Source organism: Urocampus carinirostris, chromosome 9 (assembly GCF_059441175.1).
Source record: "Urocampus carinirostris isolate Australia breed hairy pipefish chromosome 9, RoL_Ucar_1.0, whole genome shotgun sequence".
NCBI classification, from domain to species: domain Eukaryota; kingdom Metazoa; phylum Chordata; class Actinopteri; order Syngnathiformes; family Syngnathidae; genus Urocampus; species Urocampus carinirostris.
The window spans coordinates 1,843,621-1,868,293 of NC_142357.1; the positions used below are offsets into that span (position 1 = coordinate 1,843,621).

The 24,673-nt window shown below is 40.6% G+C and overlaps 2 protein-coding genes across 12 annotated transcripts in view; both read left to right on the forward strand.

Annotated features, from left to right (window-relative positions):
* Window positions 1-1,668: 1,668 nt before the first annotated feature.
* rnf103 (ring finger protein 103) lies at window positions 1,669-17,916 on the forward strand. 2 transcript variants are annotated; one of them, XM_088344139.1, is made up of 7 exons: window positions 1,670-2,334; window positions 7,953-8,101; window positions 9,409-9,524; window positions 10,138-10,560; window positions 12,791-12,923; window positions 14,200-14,286; window positions 16,021-17,916. In XM_088344139.1, the coding sequence occupies exons 1-7, from the start codon at window positions 2,109-2,111 to the stop codon at window positions 16,843-16,845; spliced, it is 1,959 nt and encodes a 652-aa protein (XP_088200265.1). In that variant the 5' UTR covers window positions 1,670-2,108; the 3' UTR covers window positions 16,846-17,916. The 2 variants fall into 2 exon arrangements, with proteins under 2 accessions (XP_088200266.1, XP_088200265.1); XM_088344140.1 differs by lacking the exon at window positions 14,200-14,286 and having other exon boundaries at window positions 1,669-2,334.
* Window positions 17,917-20,025: 2,109 nt separating this feature from the next.
* Window positions 20,026-24,673, forward strand: part of atoh8 (atonal bHLH transcription factor 8) — a 76,741-nt gene continuing 72,093 nt past the window's right edge. For 3 of the 10 annotated variants that reach the window (XM_088344154.1, XM_088344151.1, XM_088344152.1), the window contains exons 1-2: window positions 20,038-20,318; window positions 22,743-24,450. In XM_088344154.1, coding sequence (XP_088200280.1) covers window positions 23,833-24,450 — 618 coding nt within the window. In that variant the 5' untranslated portion in view covers window positions 20,038-20,318; window positions 22,743-23,832. Of the gene's footprint in view, window positions 20,319-22,742; window positions 24,451-24,673 lie in introns of all 10 variants that reach the window. The other 7 variants (XM_088344149.1, XM_088344148.1, XM_088344145.1 and 4 more) reach the window with 6 other exon arrangements.

Below are 24,673 nucleotides of genomic sequence, written 5' to 3' on the forward strand. Positions count from 1 at the left end.
CCATTGTTGGCATGCATACATACAGTGTGTGATTACCGTAGTCCAGGGGTGGCGAACAAGTTTGACACAAAGAGCCGAAATTTTTAACTGTGAGAGTCAAAGAGCCACACCACGCACTGACCTGCCTTGACAAACACACACAAACACACACAATTAAAAACATGTTTATTTCCCATAACACACTCCTCTCCTTACAATACAACAAGTATTGTTCTTGTGTTGACTTTAAGGAAAGTCTCCACCCTCAATACACACAAAAAAACAAGAGCCACAGTATATAGAAAATATGATGAAGCAAAGAGCCGCATTCTTATTGGCCAAAAGCCACATGCGGCTCTAGAGCCGCGTGTTCGCCACCCCTGCTTCATACCTTTCATACGCATCACCACTCTTATCTAGCTGCCACTCCTCAAAGGTACGTATATTCTCATCATTCCACCATTCACTTCCTTTCCTAATACCTCAACCAACTTTTCTCATTCCACACACTTCTTTCGCACTCATCAACACTGCCTCTTTAAAACCACTTCCGTTCCTTTTCCACACTCACCACTTCTCTTCTACTAATCTGTTCATACTCTTCCCCTATCCTCTCTTTAAACTCTCTTTCCTTTTCTACCTTATTCAACTCTGACATTTTCACATCTTCCATCACACTCTTCTTATAACTTATAACGCCATAATCCGTCTAATCTCAGTTTTCCTTCCACATAAAAATGTCCAGATATACCACTCATTTCACCTCTGTAAACCTGCACTTGCAACAATTTACTTAACATCCCTTTCCTAACCATTACATAATCCATCAGTGCTCTGTCCACTATGACAAAGGTAAACTTATTCAAGTCCCTCTTTTTAAACAATGTATTTGCAATCACCAACTCATTTTCCACACATAACTCAATCAATTTCTTCCCACTCTCCTTTCTTCCTGGTACTCCATATCTACCAACCACATTTTCAACCGTTCCATCACCCACTCTTAGCATTCAGGTCACCAAGTATTACCACTTTCCACCTTTCTTTCGCACTTGCTACACATTCGGACAAATCCTTCCAGAACTCCTCTTTCTCCTCAGCACTTCTTTCCGAACCAGGTCCATATGCACTTATAATCATCCATACTTCTACACCCCACTTTAACTTTACCCACATCAATCTGGAAGATATCTCTTACCACTCCATCAGTTTTTCCTTTGCTTTCTCACTCACACGCACACCCACTCCTTCTCCAGCATGTCCACCCGTAACTCCAGACTTTCTACCATACATACCTCCAAGCTGTAAGTCACTCTTTCCTTTCATCTTTGTTTCACTCAAGGCTAACACATCAACCTTCATTTTAGTCATCATCCTTTCTTCCACTCAGTCGCTTTACTTCCACATCCTCTCACATTTAGTGACCCTATACCTAGGGTTTGCGAGACCTTTCGGTCTCCCGCCCCCCTTTCTTTGCCTTTTTTTGTCAATAAAACACCATGGTAAAAAGCTAAAACCGGAACAACAGGCCAGGCTTAAAAGCTACATCGGAAACAGTATTTTGAAGCAGTGAAAGAGTCAAATAAGACGACATAAAAACGAAAATCGTAAGTTCTCGCCATGAAAAATCACAATGAGCCTTGTGCGCATGTGTACTAGGCCCTGGTAGGACTTTTTGGCAGAACATCGGACGGATATTACGTCACTGTTTTCGCAGATGATCATCGGGATCCAGCTCGTCCAAGTGTAATCTTATTTATTTACCGTGCTATTTGATTACATGCAACTAAAACCTTTCAGAATTCGGTACAATTTGGTTCCCACATAGTTTTTACCAACACTGGATCGATTTTCGGAGGTTGTCATATCACCAGGGCCTGAAAATTCACCTGAGATACTAAGCTAATGGGCTAGGTGTTGACAACGGGCATGCTTCGTGCTGGCCTGCCTCCCTCCACTGAACATGAACGTCCATGATGCGAAAACGTCTTTTTCCTCTTAAAACGTCTTAAAAAAAACAAAAAACATTTCGGTCGATGGAAAACGACTTGAAGGCTCATGTATAAAAGTCTGCGCAAGCTGGCTGTGGATTTGTTTGGTACTCGCGGCGGACGTCCGGTGGCTGCAAGATGTGGCTCAAGTTGTTCTTTTTGCTTCTTTATTTCATCGTTTTGTTTCTGTTAGCTCGGTTTTATGAGGCGGTGCTTTGGTACGAGACTGGTGTTTTCGCGACACAGCTTGTCGACCCTGTTTCGCTCAGTTATAAGAAGCTGAAAACCATCCTGGAGTGTCGAGGGCTGGGCTACGCTGGACTACTGGAGAAAAGTGATGTTAGCCAGCTGGTTGAAAAATCAGGTACAATCTTCTTTTTACTCATGTTTTTTTTAACCTAATACGCAACTATACTGCGTTGCTAACTAACTCGTGTCTTTCCGAATAGCCCAGTTCTATACTAGTTGCGATTGTGTTTCCAACAGGGTTCGTACGGTTGCTTGAATTTCTTAAAATGCTTGTATTTGAGTGTTTTCAGACGTGTTTAAGATTTTAGGTAAATTTCTTGTAAATGCTCGGAATTGTTGCAATGTTTCTTAGGTTAGGTGTTCAAATATGGGCTCCCAACTTATTTTATGGTTTAAAATTTGATTGGGGCTCGAGTTAGAAACTAAGGTTTAGGCTCCCTACTAGGGTATCAACCCCTTTGCCTTCCTGTAAAATTCTCCTAAATTTAAGACTTATCCAAAGTAAATCGAATGCTAGTCTTCAACCTTTTGGAGAATATGGGCGGTTTTGGTCTCTTTTGAAGCCTAACACTCGGAAGTTTTTTTCCCCCTAACTGAAATAATCACTGCAAGTGCTATTAAGCAATTTGAGTTGGAACCTACAGAAATAGGATTTGATTCTAGCGTGATTTTTTTTTTCTTTTCTTTTTTTTTTTTGCAATCAAATGTCTGCAGATGATTGTAGGATGGGCATCATAGCTGGTTTTCATTTGAGACAATAGCTTAAAGCTTTATGTAAGTACCATGTCAAATTTGACCGAAATCTGAAAAACCTAAACATTAAATTTTACACATTGTTCTAATGGTTAGGTCTAGGCATTTCCAAAAGTGACAATTTGGAGACAACCAGTTCACAGCCCTAAAAATGTGTTTAATTTAATTTGGCATTTTTTTAAACATTGTGAAAGAGTTGTTTGATTTCTCTTTCTAGAAGTCAATCCATGATTGTCCACACTTGCCTGTAGAACCCTTGTGTAAAAAGGGATCCCGGGTTGCATATGCACACGTTTATTTTCTGCTCTGATTTCAATACTGATCATAAGGTTGTGTAAAATTACATTGGTAAATTTCACTGGCTAACCACTGTGTGTCAATCCACTTTTTAATCTGTCTCTAAGATTTTTAAGGCAAATTGTTCATGTTGTTTTTTGTTTTTAATTCAATACAGGCCCTCATAGGTTGTCACCAAGATTGGTGTCAATTAAAAGTCTAGAGCAGGGGTCGGGAACCTTTTTGACTCAGAGAGCCATAAAAGCACAATTTTTGGAAATGTGTTTCAGTGAGAGCCATATAATATATTTTAAGACTGAATTCAATTAAATGTGAGCATAACAAGCATCTTAATTTATTATTTTAAATAATGATGTTATAATACTCACCATTAATGCGTCTTCTGGTGCTGCATGGATTTGCTGATGGTTTTGTAGTCTGCTTGGTACTTGGTGAGTTAAAGCTTCATGCAGGCATTGACACCTTCATCCGTTAAATGTGATCGTAGGTTGGACTTGATGTTTTTGAGATGTGAAAATGACTGCTCACATGAATACGTCGATCCAAACATTGTCAATACACCAATACTCACACGCCTCAGTGTGTGGTATGTGACTGGAAGCGCGTTCCAAGCTTTGAGAATCAGCTCGTCTTTGGATTGAAGTTTGTCCAGTTCTGTCCTCATGTGCTTGCTCGCCAACTCCGCTTTCTGTCGTGCAATTCTTTCCAATTCTTCATTCAGTGATTTGAACTTGCTCATCCTCATCTCTGAGGCCTTCAGGTCAGCCACTTCTGCTTCAAAATCTACCAGGGAGACATCAGGAATGTAACTCAGGTCGGCTGTGTTCAGTGAACACTCGTTTGGATGGGTGGTGAACTTAATAAGACCACAGTGCTCACGAAATTCTCCAAAGTGCGCTTTGAACAACTGGAGGAGACCAGATGTGAAGCCAGCTAGCTGGTGGAGATGTTTTGAGCGGGCTCACTTGTTGTGTATGCCTCTGTAAACTCTGTTTTTCGAAATGTAGTAAGCGACCTGTTTCAAAATCCTTGATCAAGAGCTCCAGCTTGTTTTCAAAAGCAAACACAACGTGTTGAAGGAATAACACTGTATTTCCAACGCCTTGCACTTTAACGTTGAGCTGGTTTAGATGTTCGGTAATATCGACGAGATAATAAAACTTGAGGAGCCACTCAGTTTTCGCTACCTCAGGATGCTCGTTGCCTTTCGTTTCAAGAAAAATCCGTATTTCGTTGAGGCAAGCCGTAAAACGGCTGAGCACCTTTCCTCTTGACAACCAGCGCACATTGCTCTGCAAAAGCAGACCGTGCAAAGGGGGCATGGCGTGTGTCGAAGTGCCGCTTAACATTCGACTGTTTCATCGATGCAATTTTGTCATAGCAAATTAGGCATACCTCTTCACAAAGGCAAATTCTTCGGGCTGTTCGTCCTGAAATGTACGATTTTCATCATCTTTTTTTCGTTTCGCCATCTTCTCCGTCGAAGAGTTCGCTTTGAGCTAATGACCAACGGCCAAGTGCCAATGGACGCAAAAGGGGGCGTGTACCTGTGCCCCCCAGTAACGGCCAACATCGGGTATTATCATCCAATTAAAATAGACAATCGCTCGTGCAACTGCAACTCTGCACAAGACATGATCAATAGAAAATCGATGGATGCATTTAAGCAAACGATAATTTTTTAAACCCAAATCTGCGAGCCAGATTTGCGAGCCATATGTTATCATCAAAAGAGCCATATCTGGCTCGCGAGCCATAGGTTCCCGACCCCTGGTCTAGAGACTAACGGCTATACCGGAAGTCATATGACAAGTCTGTTTATTTTCAAAGGGGAGTTTTGAGCCTAACAGGTGGATTACAACAATGATCGTTAAACGAATCAAGATCTAAAAATCAAATGGCTTGAGTGGCAGTAGCTCGTCTTGGCACGAGTGGTCGCAGGACTACAGGCTCCTCCGAGGTTAATGTCGAAGTGTCCTTGGGTAAGCCACTGAACCCCAGTGCCACCGAGAAGCATGTTTCTCATGGCTGACTACCTATCGCTGTGTCAGTGTGTGTGAATGGGTAAGTATGAAGCACAGAGACCCCTCGCTACTTTGCGCTTTGGTCATTGCTGGTTAACTTCTTTTTGGGTTTTGAATTGTCTTTATTGTTATTGTGGTCAGCGAGAGCACAAAGCAAGATTTTATGTGCGTTTATTGAGTGCGTGTAACTGTTTGTGTATGTGTCTGTGATAGGCTGAAGTATGCTCTCAGTCTAAACCAGGGGTTGGCAACCTATGACACATGTGCCACTGCTGGCACGCGAGGGGTTAACCAGTGGCACGCGAGCGCACGGCAAAATAATAATGATTATATCTTAAAAATGCGCATTTTTACCTGAAGTTTAGAAATTCTCAGTTGCGTGCCGTGTTATTTAGAGGCTTTACGTTAGCGCCCTCCTTCTCTGCTTCGTGTCTGTGTGTTTTTGTGCGGCGGCTCGCAGAGATCCGTGTTTTACACACGCGCGCGATAAATGAACGATACATGACTGCTCCTCGAGCGAAAACATCTCGTTCTTTCCAGCCACCGTGGACAGACGAATGAGGTTTTGTGCAAAAAATGACCAAGCTGTTTTGTGCATTATGCCTCGAGAGCATTTTAATCATCATTAGGAGATGAAACATGATTTCAAGGATGAGTCTGCGATGGCGGAGACATTAAAACGCGCAGTGTCCAGGTACGGCAAACAAACACAGACTCTAAAAACCTTTGTCACTGCTAAAATCACCACCACTGAAGCAAGTTATCACATTGCTCACTGCATAGAAAAGCACAGAAAATCATTTACTGATGGCGAATATTTAGAAGAAGTGTGTGTGTATGGGTGTGTGCGTGCGGGTGCCTTCTGCTTTGCTGCTGTTATTTCAAGTTTTGATATTTTCTGCGACAAGATATCATTGATGAATGGGATGGTCGCTTTCCATAGCACTTGTTTTTGATAGAAGTTCATTGTTAATGAAGAATGGTTGATTCTGGTTAATTCTTGTGGCAAAAAGTTGAAGTCATGGATGGCTACAGGCCTTTCCATTTGTTATTCACATTCATTTTTTAGTTGATTGATGAACAAGAATAGTGGAAGATATCCTAGTATTTTTTAACCAGTGTGCCGGGGAACACTAGTGTGCCGTGAGACCTTGTCTAGTGTGCCGCTGGAATTTGCCCAATTTTATCTTTCCAAAAAATCAGGCCATTATTCAGTATTTTTGCAATCTTCAGACAAGGAATTGTAAAAGATTTTTATATACTTTTTATTTACTAATTATCTGCTCCTGAGGTAGCACAGTACATTTAAGAAATTAATTTGTTTAACAAAGCGGTTTAAGATTGCACCGTAAAAAAATAAAAACATAAAGCACATCATTCTTTTTTAAGTATTATTTTCTTATTATTATATACTAATTATCTGCTTATGAGGTAGTACAGTGAAATATTTTACATTACTTCATTTTCAAACATTTTCGTTGGACGGTGTGCCACGGAACTTTTCCATAAATAAAAGTGTACCTTGGTTCGAAAAGGATTGAAAAACACTGAGTTATATGATTAAAATCTATATTCATGTTTTATATTTGGACTGGTGTAAAATTACAGTTCTGTTGGATATTAAAAACATGTTGTGCGAGTCATTAATCTTGCTTGGTGGCACACTGATTTACAAGGACATTTGATAGTGGCACTCCACACCGAAAAGGTTGCTGCCCCTTGGTCTAAACAAACTGGGAAGTATAGCGGCCGCTAGTTTTTTGCGGCTTGTTACAGTAGAAATAAATTAGTCTATTAAATCTTACTCTGAGGAATGCCAACAAATTCTGATCACCACCGGGTGCTCCATAGATTATTGGTCCGGTAATCGACTGAGGCGGCATCGGAAGAGAAAGCAATAGTGAGGCTGAAGGTCCAGCCTTACTCTACGGCTGGGCTAACAACTTAAGTCTTCCCATGCCAAACCTGTATTTCAGCAACACCAGATCCATTAATCATTATGTACATGCCCTGGAGCTAGCTCAAATCGATGCTAGCGTGCAGCTATCCAGCCACCCTCTCAATTGCTTTTTTACTCTGAAAGGAGAAACCCTCCAATTTTGTTTTACTTTTGTATAATGACAATTAAACCATCCATTCAAATGCAATTGTTCGTTGTGTGTTTTTAGATCTAAAGTTGTTATATGGTTGCAGTCGTATATTCTCAGTGGGTAATGTTATTTTGCGTTAAGTTGTGGGATTTAATGAAGGTGAGACGCTATTTCTCGGATTTTAACTTTTTGCAGGTGGTTCTGGTCCCCGTTAACCGTGAAAATCAAGGGATCTCTGAACATTGTAAAGCATTTGGGGAGTTCTTTAGTGACTTGAAAGGGTATAAAAATACAGTCCATTTACCATTTCATAAATGAACATGCACGATTAAAAATGCATATGTAAATCGCAAATGTATTTGCAAAATACATGCTTTACACCATATCTTCTTCTTTTAATGATACTGGCAAAATGCAAAAATTGGCTTTGAAAGTCTCTAAAAAGTACCTAAATTTGGCTATTAAAAGGGGTACAAACCCTGTTACATAGTTTAATTATTATGGTCACGTGACTTGACAATTGTTTTCAGTATTTGACAAGAGGAACTTCTTTTTTTGTGGAACAACAGGGGAGCTGACACATGGGGAATTATATTCAGCCATCAAGAAAGAGACCGAGCAAACTGAGACTGCGGATGCCAGCACCACACATTTCAGTGGAGAAATGCATTTTTATGAGTTGGTAGAGGACACTAAAGATGGCATCTGGTTTGTTCAGGTAATGTCATTGATTCCCACGATCAAAAATTTCACCCCACAGATTCACAGAGATCGCATACCTGTCAACTTTGACATTTTCTACGTATTTCATACTTTTTTAATTTGTTTTTTTGATAATTTCAAATTTTGTACGCTGTATAACAATTTTTATTTGGGAACATTTTTTGGAAAAAAAAAAATCCTGGCTATTTCTGCTTAAATCTAAATTTTCTTGGTCACTGGTGACAGATGACTACGTTATCGTAGATTGCTAATATTGTTGCAGTATTCTGCATATTCTTTCTTGCTGTGAGTAAAATGTTGCAATGTAGTGTTTGCAAGGTTTACTATCACTTAATATGGGGGATTTTCAATCATTGATAAAGGGAGCAAATGGTGAGGGTTGACAGGTATGAGATTGAGAAACTGTTGATAACATAAGCACTTACTGCACACTTAAATTTAAAGTTACTGTAACTTTCAATCAACGTACACAAACTACAGCACAACCTTTTTTCATGTTGTAGTTTACATGCGCAAACTGGAACCAGCTGATGCGGGCAGTGAGCAATCTTTAGCGGTCTCTAGTGGTAGCCTCTGGGAGTGCTCGTGAACTGAATTTTCCTCTGTACAGCGGGAAAGATTATTGTATCAAATAAAATTTGTCTAAGAAAATTCTCATGTTTAAAGGTGTTCATACAAAGAGGCACCACTGTATGTATTTCTCAATTACTGTAAACACAACCCTGCTTAAGTCTGCAGTTGTGGAATTTAAGCTTCAAAGCGATATCCACTAGGTCTGCTTGAGTGACCGAAATCTAATCGATTTTGCGATGTGACGTTGTGCGATTGTGTCATCGCAACATGCTGTTGTTTGAGCCTTGTGTGAGCAGACAGAAACCCCAAGAAAGCATCCCCAGAAAGGCGGCGTTTTCTTAATAAAGCATCTATATGATCAACCCTTGTGTTTTCTTCATTTTGAGGACAATTTTTGTACTTTTTTTATACAGCTTACATGGAAATGTTAATAAAAACAAAATTAAAAGTTAAATAAAATACAATTCAAGGGGATTTTACTGGGGTTTTATTTTGACACGAGGACAAGAGTAGAGTTAAGGAAAAAAAATAGCACGGAAAAAAAAATTTCTTTTAATATCGAAAATTGCTGGACTGGGCTCAAAAATCGCAATTTAATGTTTTGTTTTTTTCCAAAATCCTGCAGCCCTAATATTCACCCCTTTTTATTGATCTTCAAAGGCAGCAATTTCTTTAGCGTGAATATGACCTCACCTATGTAAGGTATATATTCTTGCTTTGCATATACAGGTCATCGCTCAGGACCGGGAAGCTTTGCTCAGCAAGTCCACGTGGGGGACGATGGTCCAGAAGGTTTCACAGTTTGGAATCCGAACAGGAACATTTAACTGCTCGAACGACTACAGGTCAGCACACACCATTATCATTAGGGAAAGTTCATGAGGAAAACTGAAGTTCACGTTTCTGACGTCGTCCAAGATTCATAAATATAGCGGTTTCCGACAAGTTGTAGCTCTAGGTCATTAGTTTAATGGGTAATGGATCTGGTGTTGGTGAGATACAGGCTTTGCTGGAGTGGCTTGTTACTACCCTGAAAAGTATTCTGGACTTGCAAAACCACTATTGTTTCCTCTCCCGACGCTTCCCCAGTCCAATCTACGGGTAACGTGGTGGGGATTACTTTGCTTAGAATCCAATGGATTTGATGTATTTCTTTTCAATGTAACAAGCTGCTAAAATATTAGCTAGAGCCGTGCTTTGTAGTTTGTTTTGGGTGGGTGGACACATTGACTCGTGCGCCTCCTGGTCCTGGCTGTTTGACTGACTGCATATATCAGCCGATACCAGTCACGCCCACCGACACACACAGACACACAAACGTAAACACAGCCGTCCGCCCCTATGATGGCATTTGCTGTTTGTTGTCTGCTGAAGAACACAATGCTCGATGAAAATCCATTAAGTATCGACTTGGCAAATGTAAAGCTTAATGGTAATGTCTTTTTCTTTGTGGCCAAGGTCGTGCATCCGACGCGGCTGGCAACACTCCACTCTGGTCATGTCGGTCCCTCAGACATCCGCTTCGAAGGGCAAAGTCATGCTGAAGGAATACAATGGGCGTCGCATCGAGCCTGAGCATATCTTCCGTTGGATGACGTCCCAGATGTCCCACCGCATAAAGACATTGCGCAGTTCTGAGAAGCTGCTGGAAGAGTGGCGCCCCGACCCTCTCCACCCTTTGAAGATGTTCCTGTTTGCACCCCTTACTCAACCGCCTGTCTTTTTCTCCTCACTCTCCGTCAAGTTCACTGGCAGAATCGAGTTCATATTTGTGGATGTCAGTCACTGGGACAACCACAGCAGCCTATTAGATATCGGCGTGACGCAAAGCCCTGCTTACATCCTCAAGATGCCGGAGGGCATTTATCACTATGGCAACAGGTGAACATACTTTACAGAACAGATCGGTTTCTTTGTTATTTTCTGTTTTGTTTTTTTTCAGGCATGAAAATCTCTCACCTTTTGGTGTACTTTGCTTTTTTGAAGTTAAAATGTGTGACCTACGTGTATCGTGTAGATTCAATAAGCAAACCTTTCGATGAGAGTGGTTAAGCGTCAAACAATTACCTGCAGTTTAAATACGCCCACTGGATGTCACGAAAGCGTCTCTCCCAAAGCTGTATTTGCCGACTCCCATTGTTCAATTTAGTTCTGTGCTTCTCTGTCGTTTTCAGGACATCTTAAACGACACAGCTCACCTTTAAATGTAAACAGAAAAGATTTAAAGTATATTTGAAATTCAAAAGTAAAATAAATATTGTTAAACTATAATCATTTTTGACTGACCATGACAAACCATATACTTTTAAATGAAATTACATAAAATCAATCTATACTAATGCATTCGAACATATTAACAACATTAAATAAAGATCACAATAATAAATAAATATGCACAACAAAAATATATAAAATAATTGGTGATTACAGTTTTTTTTTTTTTTTTTTTTTTTTTTTTTTAGATAAAGATGAAACAAATTAATCGGCACCTTTTGCAATATACATTTTTGAAGCAGGATCAAGAAACTCACGCTCCTGCCAACACACATTGGTTTACTGATGTAGGAGTCACAATCTGCACCAAGGATGTATATTTCGGCTTGGCATTAGTGAGGACCAAATCATAACAAAACAAAGGTCTCGTGTGAAATAGGTGAAAGGTGCTGTCAATACCTTTATCCTTTGCGTCAACACTTCAGAAGAGAATGTGATTTAACCCCTTCTGCCCTGCTTTAATCGATCAAGTGATCACATCGTATTGCTGGCGACTAAACAAAGATTTTTCAATTATTGGTGGTAATATGTCACTTTGTCCATGCTAAATCTCAGCCCTTTAGCACTTTTTGCTGTTTGAAAAAAACTCGAGCTTGATTGGGGTGTGAAAAGTGGCAGCTTAATTTATTTGGCTTCAAGCTGTCCCCATGCCAACATTTTTAACATAGCAACACACCGGTCTTTGCTCATCTCCCTCCGGGGACGCAGTGAAGCCTACGTGCGTTTCGCCAAACTTAGTCTAAGCTTTTCGGGTTAGACTTTTTTTTCATGGGGTCACTTGAGGGTCCAATCCACCTTGTGTCTACACCTCTTACTCAATGCTCTTACTCTGTGCCATATGCTAAATGGAGACCCCGGTGCAATCCACGACCAATGCAACAGAGACAAATGTTTGCCCATTTCACCAAATACTGTATAATTATTTTTTTCTTCTATGGCTTTTGTCACTTGTTTGTTCTGAGATGCCACTTATCTCCAATTTAAACAATGTTCACTTTGTCGTTTTAAACCACAAAATTGACTATGCAAATTCTTCATTTAATTATTTTCCTTTTATTAATTGATCTTCATCAAGAACAAACATCTCTCTGTTTGAAGAGGGTACAGATGCCTGTTAGTTGAACCGATATCTACTACATTACCCTTGTCAAAGATTTCTTTGAAAGCAAGTTTTTGGCCACTTTAGAATTTCAGAAACGACGTAAATAAACATATTCAACAAAATTGACAAGCATTTTTAATTGGCATAGCAATAAAACTTATATCCTGACAACAATTAGTTTACTAAATGATTGACTGAAAATGGTGTTGCAATTTTACAGTTAACAGTTTATTACATATTTATTACATGTACATATAGCCTGTACATGTATGTACTATTTTAATGCAAGAAAATTAAGATAATATAACATTTGGAGAAAGTCTATGTAAATGCTATAAAACTCAATTTTTCACCCGATTGACAGTAGTAGATGTATCTCTGGAGATGGTTGTTAGGCTGGTTGGGAGCTGCTAGCTGTAGGGACTATCGGCTTGGTAGCAGAGCATAGCTAAATTTACCCTGCTCTCATGCAACCGATTTAAAGCTAAATTTAGCCAAAATAACGCACACATCATGTCTCAATCCCTTATCTTGGTTCTGTGTAATATCCCCAAAGTGTGTGTTTGTGTGGTGCCTCCTCCTGCAGATCACTGAAACGGTGTGGCCCGACAGACCTCCAATATTTGTATTGCCTGTGCTGTGTACCGGAACCTTTTTTTAAATTTACACCTTTTCAACCCCTGCCTCATTTTCATGCCTGTTTTTTCTTTGTATCCCTTTTTTGTTTCCCTGCAGTACTGGTGAATTCCTCTCTGCGGCAGCGATGGACACCTTCCTGCGATCCGTCCAACCGGAGGGCAATGATCTTTTTGTCCTAAGTTTTGTCCTGATTAACCTGCTGGCATGGATGGATCTCTTCATTACACAGGTCAACTTGTACTTCAAGTAGTTTGTTACAATTTGTATTCAATGGCGATTAAAAAGGTGCGTTTTAACTCTAATTAAATCTAGCACATTTGAAATACAGTAATCCCTTGCTGTAACGCGGTTTGCTTATTGCGGTTTTGCTACCTCACTGATTTTCATTGTGTTCTGCATTATGGCTAAACAGTCACCCTGCCCCTTTCCTTCATGTGTCTGCCTACACGTCAATGACATTGTGGTCCAAGTTTTACACTTATGTAAAACAGCTTGACAATGCTAAATTATGTATGTGCAAATCTTTTTTATTTTCAAGTTTCATGTCAACCCTCTAGACTAGGAGTGGCAAACCTGGTCCTGGAGAGCCGCATGTCCTGCACGTTTTGGAGGTTTCTCTGCTCCAATACAGGCGAGTCCAATCACCTGGATCGTTATCAAGCTCTAACAATGCCTGCTAACAAGCTGAAACTTTGCTTCACCTGTGTTGGAGCAGAGAAACCTCCAAAACGTGCGGCTCTCCAGGACCGGGTTAGCCACCCCTGCTCTAGACCCACACAAGGACCAACAGGCAGAGGAAGATGCTTTCTATCGCAAACAAAGTTTGACTTCTCAACCCGCTAAACTTGCACTTGAGCTACATGGACCTCTTTGACACTCTCATTTTCTCCCTGGTGCTTTTTTAAAAAATGTTTGATAATTGAAAAAGAAATGGTTTCTGGGCATATAAGACACGTTTTCCAATATAGATCGCTAATACAATGTGGGTTTGATTTTCCAGACATATTTTGGGGGGATTTCTTTGGTCCAATACTACTATGTGGCCCTTTCAACATTTTGGGTTAGTGACCACAAACTAAATGCAGTTTTCCTTAACGTCCACTTGATGGCAACAAACTTTCACATAAAGTAAAGTGGATCTTGGCCTTAAATACGTTTATAATTTCACCGAACAGAAGTTATTTGTAAAATAAATAAAACGTTAATAAAGAAAAGTACTTTTGTTTTTTTAACCAATACTGTGAATTGGGTTTGTGCTATGGTTGTAATGTACAATGAGAGTATTTAATAAATGAAGGTTTCTACTTGGTTGGCTTTTATTATTGCCGGACCTTTTTGGATCACAACCCCTGCGAAAAACAAGGGATTACTGTCATCCAAACGGTAAAAATCACAGAATCCAATGTTTTGGTTGGTTATTGAGGGCAAAGTCATTCAAATTGGGAGGATATTACTGTATGATAATACTGAGAGGTTTGAAATAATGGGGATTTTTTTACGGACAGGGAGCAACAGTGAAACGCTTTGTTGTTCTAATCCGAACCCTTGGGACCTACAATTCCATCCTGTTGGTCTCCTGGCTTCCATTTCTGGTAGGGAAATTTTACAGCTTGCAAAAAATAAACACAGACGCTGCCCTTTTAACGAACGAGGTACTGTCCGGATGATCGTTGAAGTTGAACTTGTTCGTAAATTGCTTCAGTGCTATATTTTGTATGGAATGTATGTTTAAGGTTCATATAAGTTTGTTTAAGGCTTGTATCAGTAACCTGCATTGGTTTGTACTAAAAAAATAAACATTTAATAAGATAATATGCGCTATAAAGTTAAACTTAACTTTCTTTTGGAAGATGATTTTCAAGAGTTAGGCGACTTCCTCCTCTGTGGTAGAAAATGGTCGAGAAAAAGCGATCCAACCATTTTCTCAACCGCATCAAACTTTCTTATTCCCCTTTCATTTAAAAAGAAACCGCTCGCCTCTTTTTTACACTTTACTTTTGTCAAAATTCTTAGCGCGCTGGAGATACAGGACAGTATGTTTACACATTAACTGGGAAGAAGCCGGATTTCTTCTTCAGGGTGGATGCTGGGTGAGCTCTCACAGCGCCACACAGCAGCATAAAGAAGTACTACAGTACTGTCCTGTACTCGGAAAATGGTGCACAATACAAAATCTAACTTACAGTCCAGATATATTTCAACATCCCTAAAAAAATGTTCGTATCTACAGTATTTCGTAACTCAAATGTTCGTAAGTAGGGGAGCGTCTTAATCTCATGATACATTAATGGCCTATCAACACCTGATTAATTCACAATCTAACTCATGGCTGGATAGTATGTTTTGCCTAGTTCCTGAGGGCAGACCACCCCATTTCTCTATTACTGTTAATTCTGTACTACAGAGCGCACTTGGTTCAAATCTGTGTGCGCAAATTTAAAAACGAATCTCAATTTTATCTTCGTACAAGCCGCAGCAGTCTTAAAGGTGGGTCCAAATTGTCCCTAGGTATGAGTGAGCGTGTGAATGGTTGTCCATCTCTTCGATCCCTGGGACTGGCTTGCAACCAGTTCAGGGTGTCTCATGCCTACTGCCCGAAAGCTACTGAGATGGGCTCCAGCCCCCCTGTAACCCTGGTGAAGATGAGCTGTGTAGAAGTTTGAAGTATTCTTAAAAAAGTTGAAAGTTAAAGATTTTCTTTATTAAGTATATGTTCACAATTCCCAAATGAGTTCAAGAGTTCTTTTTCCACTAGGCCTATATTCTTCTTTCTTGCGTTTTCGACAGCTATTCAGGGCGAACTCATTAAGTAAGAGGAATGAGGGACAGGGGTGGAGAGTTACGTTTTTTTAGTTGCACCGCCCCCAATCCGACCCACAAAAGATTAAAAATCGTATATGTAAATTGCAGATATATTTGTGGATCTGCTAAAAAGTGATTCACACCGGATTTCTTCTTTTGGTACTGGAAACATTGAAAAATTGGCTTTTAAAGTCCTTCAAAGGTTCTTGAATTTGGCCATGAAAAGTTGTACAAATGCTGGTGTTATTACTTTTTTGTTATGTTATTGCCAGGTTGTTATAATTAGTAGTACCAGTCTCACCAGTTAGAAATCAATTTCCTAGACAATCTCAATGTTGTCCACAAGATACTCAGGGATACATGTTTCTGAAGGCAGCACGTTGGAGACCTATGTTTTAGGGTGTCACTTTTTGCTGTAATATTATAAAGGCATTTTTTTTTCCTTCTGAATGATTTTTAATATTTTTACCAATATGCTCAAAATGTTATCTGTCTGCGACTAATCCAAATTTCTTTGACCCAAGGCCCTACTTCAGCTGTCCTACCTGGACGCCCTGTATGGCTACAGTCTGAAGTTACTTCGCTACGCCGACACCACCAGGCTAGCCAGCGTAGTGAGAGCCGACTGGACCTTCTATTCGTCCCACCCGGCTCTCTTCCTCTCCACCTACCTGGCCCATGGCCTGCTGGTAGATTATTTTGAGAAAAAACGTCGCTGCGGCAACAGAAACCAAGAGGACAGCACCACCAACTTGGAGTGGTTGGCCAGTTTGTGGGAGCGGTACACATCTTACCTGCTTCACCCCATCGCGTCCCTGCAGGAGGTGCCCTCGGATTGGGAGGAAGACCCAAACTTCCTTTTCGAACATTTGGCTTTCCCAGATCTGTGGCTCCGGCCGTTGGTAAGCATGGACTACATTAAAGCTTTACCTGAGTGGAAATTTCGAGGCCGCCGCGCAGCCAATTTGAAAGAGGAAACTGATTTTTGTCGCTCCGAAACGGACAGCAGCGAGTCCGATGACTACGCGGCATTGAGTGACCGACAGCAGGAAAGGTCGAGGGAAGGCGGCTCAAAACCCGATAACACAGATGCCCAGTCATCCCGAAGCATCTCGGATTGGCCCCGCGGTGTACTGCGGTGCTCAGAGTGTGTCGTGTGCCTGGAGAGTTTTGTGAGCGAAGAACTGCTTATGGGTCTTCCCTGCGGCCACGCTTTCCACCAGCAATGCATTGTACTGTGGCTTAATGCGGGCCGGCACTGTTGCCCTGTTTGCCGCGGGCCCAGTTACAAGAAAAAGCTGCAACAGCCGCCGTTACATGCGGACAATAGTCTTATTTTGGATACTTAATGAAAAAAGACTTGCCGTATTTATTCGTGTATAACGCGCAACCCTAATTTTTGATGACAAATCAGTATAATTAAGTGTTATTCACTTTTTCTTAGCCCAAAGTAAAGCATTGTAGATCACAAACGTGGTAAACTATTGTAATTTGAACCCAGATTGTACATTACAATGTTGGAGCGATGATTAGTCAGCAGAGGTAAGATTGGGCTTTAAAAAAAATCGAGCCCCAGCCCGACCAATTGATTTGAGGAACCAAGCCCGAAGAAAACTCAAATTCTCATATATACTTTTGAAGGCCGGGCTTCTCTCCCGCTGAATTCCCTTTTTTTCTTTTTTTTTTAAAAATTATCATTGTTCTTTGTTTTTTGTTTTTTTTCCTCTCTGTTTCCCTCTCGCGCAGCGTCAAGTGCGGTGACGCTGGCTGCTAACCTTGAGGGGGGACTGAAGCCATCAAATGAATCTACAATTAAAAGAAGCAAAGAACAATGACGGCTGGATAAATTAAAAAAAAATAAAGTAAACCACAGAGAAACCCATCCCGATCCCGCACGTAATGATTGACATTTTAGGCCTAAACCGATCCGAATTTCAGGTCATGCTCCGGTGAAGGCACTGAATACTAACGCACTAGTATACAAAGGTTATAAATGTAAAGGAAAATACATTGGAGTTAATCTAATCATTGCACAATTTTCACTCACAGAGCCACATTACACATCTTTTTGTTTGTTTGTTTCATTTAAAAGGTGTTACCCAGAATTTAAACATTTTGCACCTGCGTTAATCATTATTGCAGCCTCTGTCAGGCTGCTTGTGTGGGACATGCACCTATGTGCATTTCCTAGACTTGCTTAAATAAACTTCATCCTTTGAGTAGTCTGGGTTGGTGTTTGGACTGTATTTGAAACATTGCTTCTTTTTCAATATTTTTATGCAACACTAACATAAAACCACAAGCATGAACATCAAGTTCAAAAAGCCTTTATGCCTTTTTTTTCACTGTGCTCATCTGTTTTTATCTTACTTATACCAACGCTTTTCCGGGACATGCAACACATAAGTTAGGAGGAAAGTGAAGGGAGAAGGGTGGGGGGTGGGGGGGGTTGAAGGGTGCTTGTCATTGCAGTTTTTTGTCAATGTATCAAGTGTAGCCAAATATGTGTGGTTTTGTTTGTTTTCACAAATCATCGATTGACCGGATAAAATAAGGGGTTGATTGTCCTTTTTAAACTTTTCTCGCCTTTTTGAAACACCACCTACGTTTTTAGATCATTATATCCAGAAAACGAATGAAAAAGTTTTTTTTTTAATTCTGAAGGGTGGCTACAATAAACTTAAAGTGAACTCTTATTACTGTTTTTGTTAGCTCAATATACTTTAATCAAGAAACACACACACACTTGGATTTATGGAGTTTTCTACTGCTAATCATTTATACAAGAAATTTGAGAAGAACACAAACCAGAATAAGAAAATTTAAACAAAAGAAAAATAGAAGTTGACACAACTGGCACAATTTCCACAGAAGTTATTAAGAATTTCCACTTAACGTCACACAAATTCCAATACCTAGCCCCATGGGATGGACTGTGGTTCTGGGTCAATGAAGGTGAAGGCCCAGTCTGGATGTCCTCAGAGGTCAAACGCTGAGCAACCCTCAAGGCTGAAGACCTAATCAGGAAGAGGACCAAGGGATCCAGCGTGTTGAAGCCGTTGTTGGTTGTGAGTGGCTGGAGGGTTTTTTTTTTGCGGCCGCTGGCTGCATCAGGCTGGGGCGGTGGCTGAGCAAGGTTCTCTGGTTGCTTCATGGCCGGCTCAAAAATAACTCTTTTGGCCTCTTGTAAGCCAAGCCTCTTGTCAGCTTGCTGGCTTCTTTCAAACTGAATTGCAAGGTGTCTGGCATCCCGGCTCCCGTCTGGCCAGGCTCCTAAGAGGAATTTTCACAGCGTCCTTTGATGCGCACATGCAAGATACATTTAAGATAACAAATCTGCTGCCCAGTGTTATCCAATACCCTAGTCACTGTGAATAATTGAATTCAAGCACGATATTTAGTTCACATGTTGACATTGTTCCATCATTATCTTTGACATAGCACAACAGAATCCTGCCCTACATAAGAAAAGGGTAGAAGTAAGAAAAGGCCTGATGCAAATACAGCTTTTTTATTCAAAATTGCATCATTACAAATGAAACCTGCATGAAACTGTCAAACAACAATACAAATTTAACAGGTTTCAAGGAACAGATTGGAGCGTTACGGGAAAGAGTTCAGCCAAGAGTGTACACACTGGACGAGATTGTCACCCAATGCGAATTGGCCGCTTGTTCCGATAATGCTCCATTTCTCTTTCCTTGAAACTTGTTAACTTTGTATAATGGTTTGACTGTTTCGTGCGAATTCTGTTTGCAATAATGCATTGTTCAATTAAAAAAAACGTTTAAAAAAATTAAAGAGAAGGAAAACGTGGCACCGTGAGTAAAATTAATGTGATGATGAAAGATGATTTTGTTTCATTTACCGTATTGGTTGTGTGTCTTCTTACTTCATCCTATAACACTGCATCGGTGAGTCGGTCGAAAAGGTCACAGAACGACTTTGCCAAAGACTGGTTCCTTGTCACCGCCATCAAAGACGCCATCTGGACCTCCAGAAACCTACTGGTAAGGAGGTGCAGGCCCAGTGAGCGCCAGATCGCTGTTGTTTTTTTTCTCTCGCCTGACTGTGAAACGTTACGCATTAGGGTCCACTGCCTGTTCCGGTTGTGACAAGAGCTGTCTAGCGAGTGGAGCTAAAAGAGCCAGTATTCAAAAATAGACAGAATTCCCAGCCTACAACAAAGGAATGCGTTGCCATTACGCACGCACACACGCAGACACTCTGCACTGCAACAGCGCGATTAATTTGCAACCTGGGCCCCGAGGGTTAAGCTCTAAATGCTGAGAGGGGCTGCTCACTCAGTGGGGGTTGAAACACACACTTTGTTGTAGGGAGCAGGAGAGTGGACGCTAGTGTCAACTGACATACACGATATGCTCTGCCCACACTGCCCTCATTATTACATCCACCTTTCTTTAGGGGCAACGCATGTCCGCGGATGGTAATGCCCCTGATCTGTAAACGACTTTGTCACCCATATTTTAAACAGCCCATTCATAGGGATGATCAAGTGAGTGAAAGAGGGAGGAGAACAGCTCAGGGGGAGTGAGCGAGCGTGCAAGGAAAGGGAAGGAGGGGAATTAGAGTCCGCCAGTCAGACGCCAAGCGGCTCAAAAGCAGCCTTAGGTCCAATGTTTTCTGTAGCCCCCTGCAAGCAGCCAGACTCGGAATTCAAGCACAGGGAAGGGACAAGAACTTGAACCTGATTAAGGAAACAATATTCCTGAATGGAGGATTCCAATCAATTGCATTGATGTCACCCGACTTGAAGCTGCCCCTGATAGCGTCGTCATTTGACAGCTCGCCCGGATGCAATGTGGGTATTTATTTGAAACATTCTTTAAATGGTCTTTGTTAAATGGCTGTTTTGCTTTTGGACCGGCAGCTGGAACTTGACTCATGCTCTCGTGCGTGTGCATGTATGCGTGTGCGCTTACAACAGTGTGTGGCTTCTTCAGAGTGCTGCTATGCAGACTGTCTGGAGCCACACTCAGACAGTGAGACGGCTTCACTGCTGCTTCAATGTGCAGCCTCGGGGCGTTTTGAAGTTCAGAGCTTTAGGGGTGCTCAGCACCCAGTGTCTGGCTGGTTAAAAACATTTTTTAAAGTGATATAACATTTTAATTAATGTATTTTGCTGAAGGCCTTTTATTTTGAAAGGCCGTTCTTATTAATTTAAATGTTGTTTTAAGGACGTTTTTATCAAATTGAATATTCCTTTTTTAAATTGGATCATGTAACTCTTTGACGCATGCTCTGCTGCTACAGCAGTGACTATACAATCGGCAGTAAACAATATAAAGTTAGTTTAATAAATTCAATCCAATTCTCACAACTTGGGTCAACTGTGCTTTAAGTATTTTGTTCACAACAAAAGCCGACTGTAAAACAGTAGAAAGTTTCACTCTTTAGAACAAATCTCTAATCAGATAAGTGTTTGAGTAGACACGCGACTGGAGTGGAAGTATTTTCACACAACAAAAGTAGACAACAACAACGATATAAAGTGTGTTTAACACAGTGAAAAATTAATAAAACTATTAAATCAAACTCTTACACCTCATCTCAATAATTTAAAGTAACGCACCGCTTTTGAACCTGAGTAACGGTAATGGCATTGTGACAGTGACAAAAATAATGAGTTAGATAATCTCCCCCACGTTAGTTTATAATCATGATAACCAGCATATAGGCCTCAGGCACTAAAAATGTTTGATGTTTTATTAAATAACAAATGCAAACTATCTAAATCTATCTGAACTACTCTATAAATCCAAATTTGCGCGTGTGTGCGTGTGTTTTTTCAAGCGTTGAACTACTTTATGATTCTAATCAGTGGGAAGGTCATCAGTTTAATATGTATTTCTTAAATAACAACTTAACTTATTACAATGTTATTAAAAGGTTAGTTATTGGAAGTAGGGGTAAATAGACTCAGTCAACCACTAAAAAATACTTTTGCTAGAATATTACAATGACCCAGCACTGGTGAGCTATTTTCAGAACTGGCTCACGAATATTTATATTGCAACTGTTCAGACAAAAAGCAAAAACCAAAAAAGCAGCATCCCTTCATCCACTATTTGCATAACTTATCCTCAGTAGGGTTGCGGGATTTTGGAGCCCATCCCAGCTATCTTCGGGCAGTGGGCAGGGGACACCCTGAACTGGTTGCCAGCCAGTTGCAGGGCACATTGAAATAGACAACTCACTCACTACTAGAGACATTTTGGCCCTGCCAATTAACCTTTCATGCATGTTTTTTGGAATGTGGGAGGAAACCGGAGGGCTTAGACGAAATCCACGCAAGCACGGGGAGAACATGCAAACTCTGTACAGGAAGGCTGATTGCTGTATTTAAACCTATGACCTCAATACTGTGCTATGGACGCACTAACCACTCTACTGCTGGGCCGCCTCAAAAAAGCAGCCATAGAACTAAAATACAAATATAACAATGTCAACATGACAACTATACTACTTTCCATTACACACTATTTTAAAAGTCAGTCATCCAAAAAAAAAAAGATTGGATCCAACTTGAAGGTCATAATGTACGTATATTCTCACGACTCACTCATAACATTATTATAGTGATTTTCAAAATGGGAAGACAGTATCCGTATCAGTGCTATAAATAAATGATAAAATGCAAAAAAGTAACTACTCAAATTTCTATTGTCACAATCTACACACAGATACCCTGAAACACACACAAAAAATATAAATTAAAATAACTAAAACAAAAAGCAAAAGATCAGCAGTCTCTAAGATTGAAAGATTGAACGCATTCGGCTTCAAAGCGATCAATATCATTAAAATGAGTACAGACTTGACTATTTTTTATGCTTTTCATACATACATACCTTTTTTGTCTTCCACATTGAACTCCATTATTACCCAACACCTATCTGGAGCCCTTTCTGTGTTTGTAAACAAGTGTGACGTATTGATGATGCACATGCATTATTGAAGCAAAATGGCAAAGTTCATGTCATTTTATAGCAGCCCATTGACACAAAAAGATCATCGAGCATAGATAGGAACAGTTTGAAATATAACAAATTAAGTGCTTGTCATCAAGGCCAACAAAAAATGTTCTTTTGATCCCTTCTGGATTTATTTCTTTGAAGGTACTGGAAAAATTGAGAAAAATGGCTTTGAGAGTGCTTGAAAAGTGCTTGAATGTGGCCATGAAAAAGGTTTATGTACCCTGATTCTACTCTCTGTGTCATCGCAGGCGACAAGTGGACTGGATCGGCATCTGTTCTGCAGCTTTGTGTGCTGAGTGCGGCTTGTCCGGGATGCCGCCATGCAGACAGGCTGGAGCCCAAAACCTGCTGGGAAAATTCAAGTAACACATGACAAGTGGAGTTGCAGTTGTACATGAACTCAACAAATCACAAAAACTCTCCTTTTGATGCTTTTGTATTAGATTGGGTCGATTTTAGTGACACCTCTTTCTTGGGGATGGGTTTTGGGGGGCTTGTCAAGTTGTGCAGTGAGGGGAAAGGCGTTATTTTGTGCTAATTTCCTGACAAAAGTGTACATTTGTGTGCTATAGTACAAAACAATTAATATACAAACATGTTGAATGTATTTTTACTTGTATTTGTAAAATTCATACCCACCAGCACTACTGTTTTATGAGTTATAGCACCACTTTTCTCTCCTTTTAAAAGCCTACCGTTTTTTAAAAAATTGACCTTTTTAAAATTCCCTTAAATTTAAACAACTAGAAAAAAATCTCGGCACAAGACTAGTGTTTTAGTCTAAAGCTGATTCATTTTCAGGTAGGACTAAGTCATTGTGTGTAAATAAACCGCTTCAACGATCGCATTAGATTTCCGTTTTAGTAAAAGTTGGCCACTTATGGTTTGAAACATGCCCATTTCTATGAAATATTCTTAAGACGGATTGTGATTCACGCGTAAAAATATAGTGCACGATAACATCTACCGTTTTTAAGGTCAAAAGGTTGGCATGTCTGAAAATTATTTAAATAGGTCTTCAATCTTTTACATATGAATAACATTGGGACTTGATGCTACATAAAAAAAAAATGTCTCTAAATTTCATTTCAGAGGCAATTGTGACCATCAACGGGAAATGTTACCACACCAGCGTTTTTCCAGATGTTCTTTTTTTATGTAAACAAAAATATTAAGTTGCACTTGTGCCTCATATCCATTAAATGTCCTAGTCTGTCAATCTTGACCTCAGTAAAGTGTTATACAAATTCTCAACAAGAGGACCTTTCAGAGAGGCAGCAGCTCTATCACCACCTAGTGCCTGTGCACACCACTGATTAAAACAACAACGGGTTGAAAATGAAGGACCCCCATCCGCTAAGCACTAATTGGATGAAATCCACCTGCAAAGACCCGGTGATTGCCCCAATGCAAGGCTCTCATAAAAAGTTCAAAAGGAAGTCCAGTGAGCCTAAAAAACTTTTCAGTGGTGTTGAACCTGAAAGGATAAAAGAATACACGACGGACGTGTCCGAAGAGGAATTGGTGAAGGACTCTCTCCTGGAGCCTGGCGGCATCAACAGGTCCTTCCACAGACACTTAACATCTCAAGATGGCACTGGGATGATACTGGGAATACCGGTAGTGCCCCCACAGAACTGCGCTCTGGACATGAGGATCGGGAGCATGGTGCCTTCCAAACTGACCCAGTTGCCCATCTCTCAGTTCCCCAGTCCAGAGATTATCCACTGGCCTATAGCCATATCGCAGCCCCTCACAAACAGGTTCAAAGCGGGCCCCCGGTCCGCATACACTGCGCCACTGCCTTCCAGCAATGTTCGCAGTCTTTCGCCTAACCGGCAAAACTTCCCCTTGGAACAGCCTGGGTCAGGGCCTATCACAGCTCGACCCGTCCCTCAAACGTCTGTGAAATATCAAGGTCATGATCATGAGGATCATAATGGCCACTCGCCCAAGGTACATAAAAAAGGCTGCACACAGCATTATACAGGTTGTTCCACAGGTCCTGGGTGCATTTTGACATTGAATATCTTGAAAACTATTTGGGAAATTAAAACACCACTGGTTAATTCAGAAAGCTTTTCATCTCGGTTTTTACATGGAATGTTCAAAGATGTTCAATGTGAGCGCAATTGGTCGCACAACACCAGTGTTGGGCACGTGACTTTAAAGAAGTATT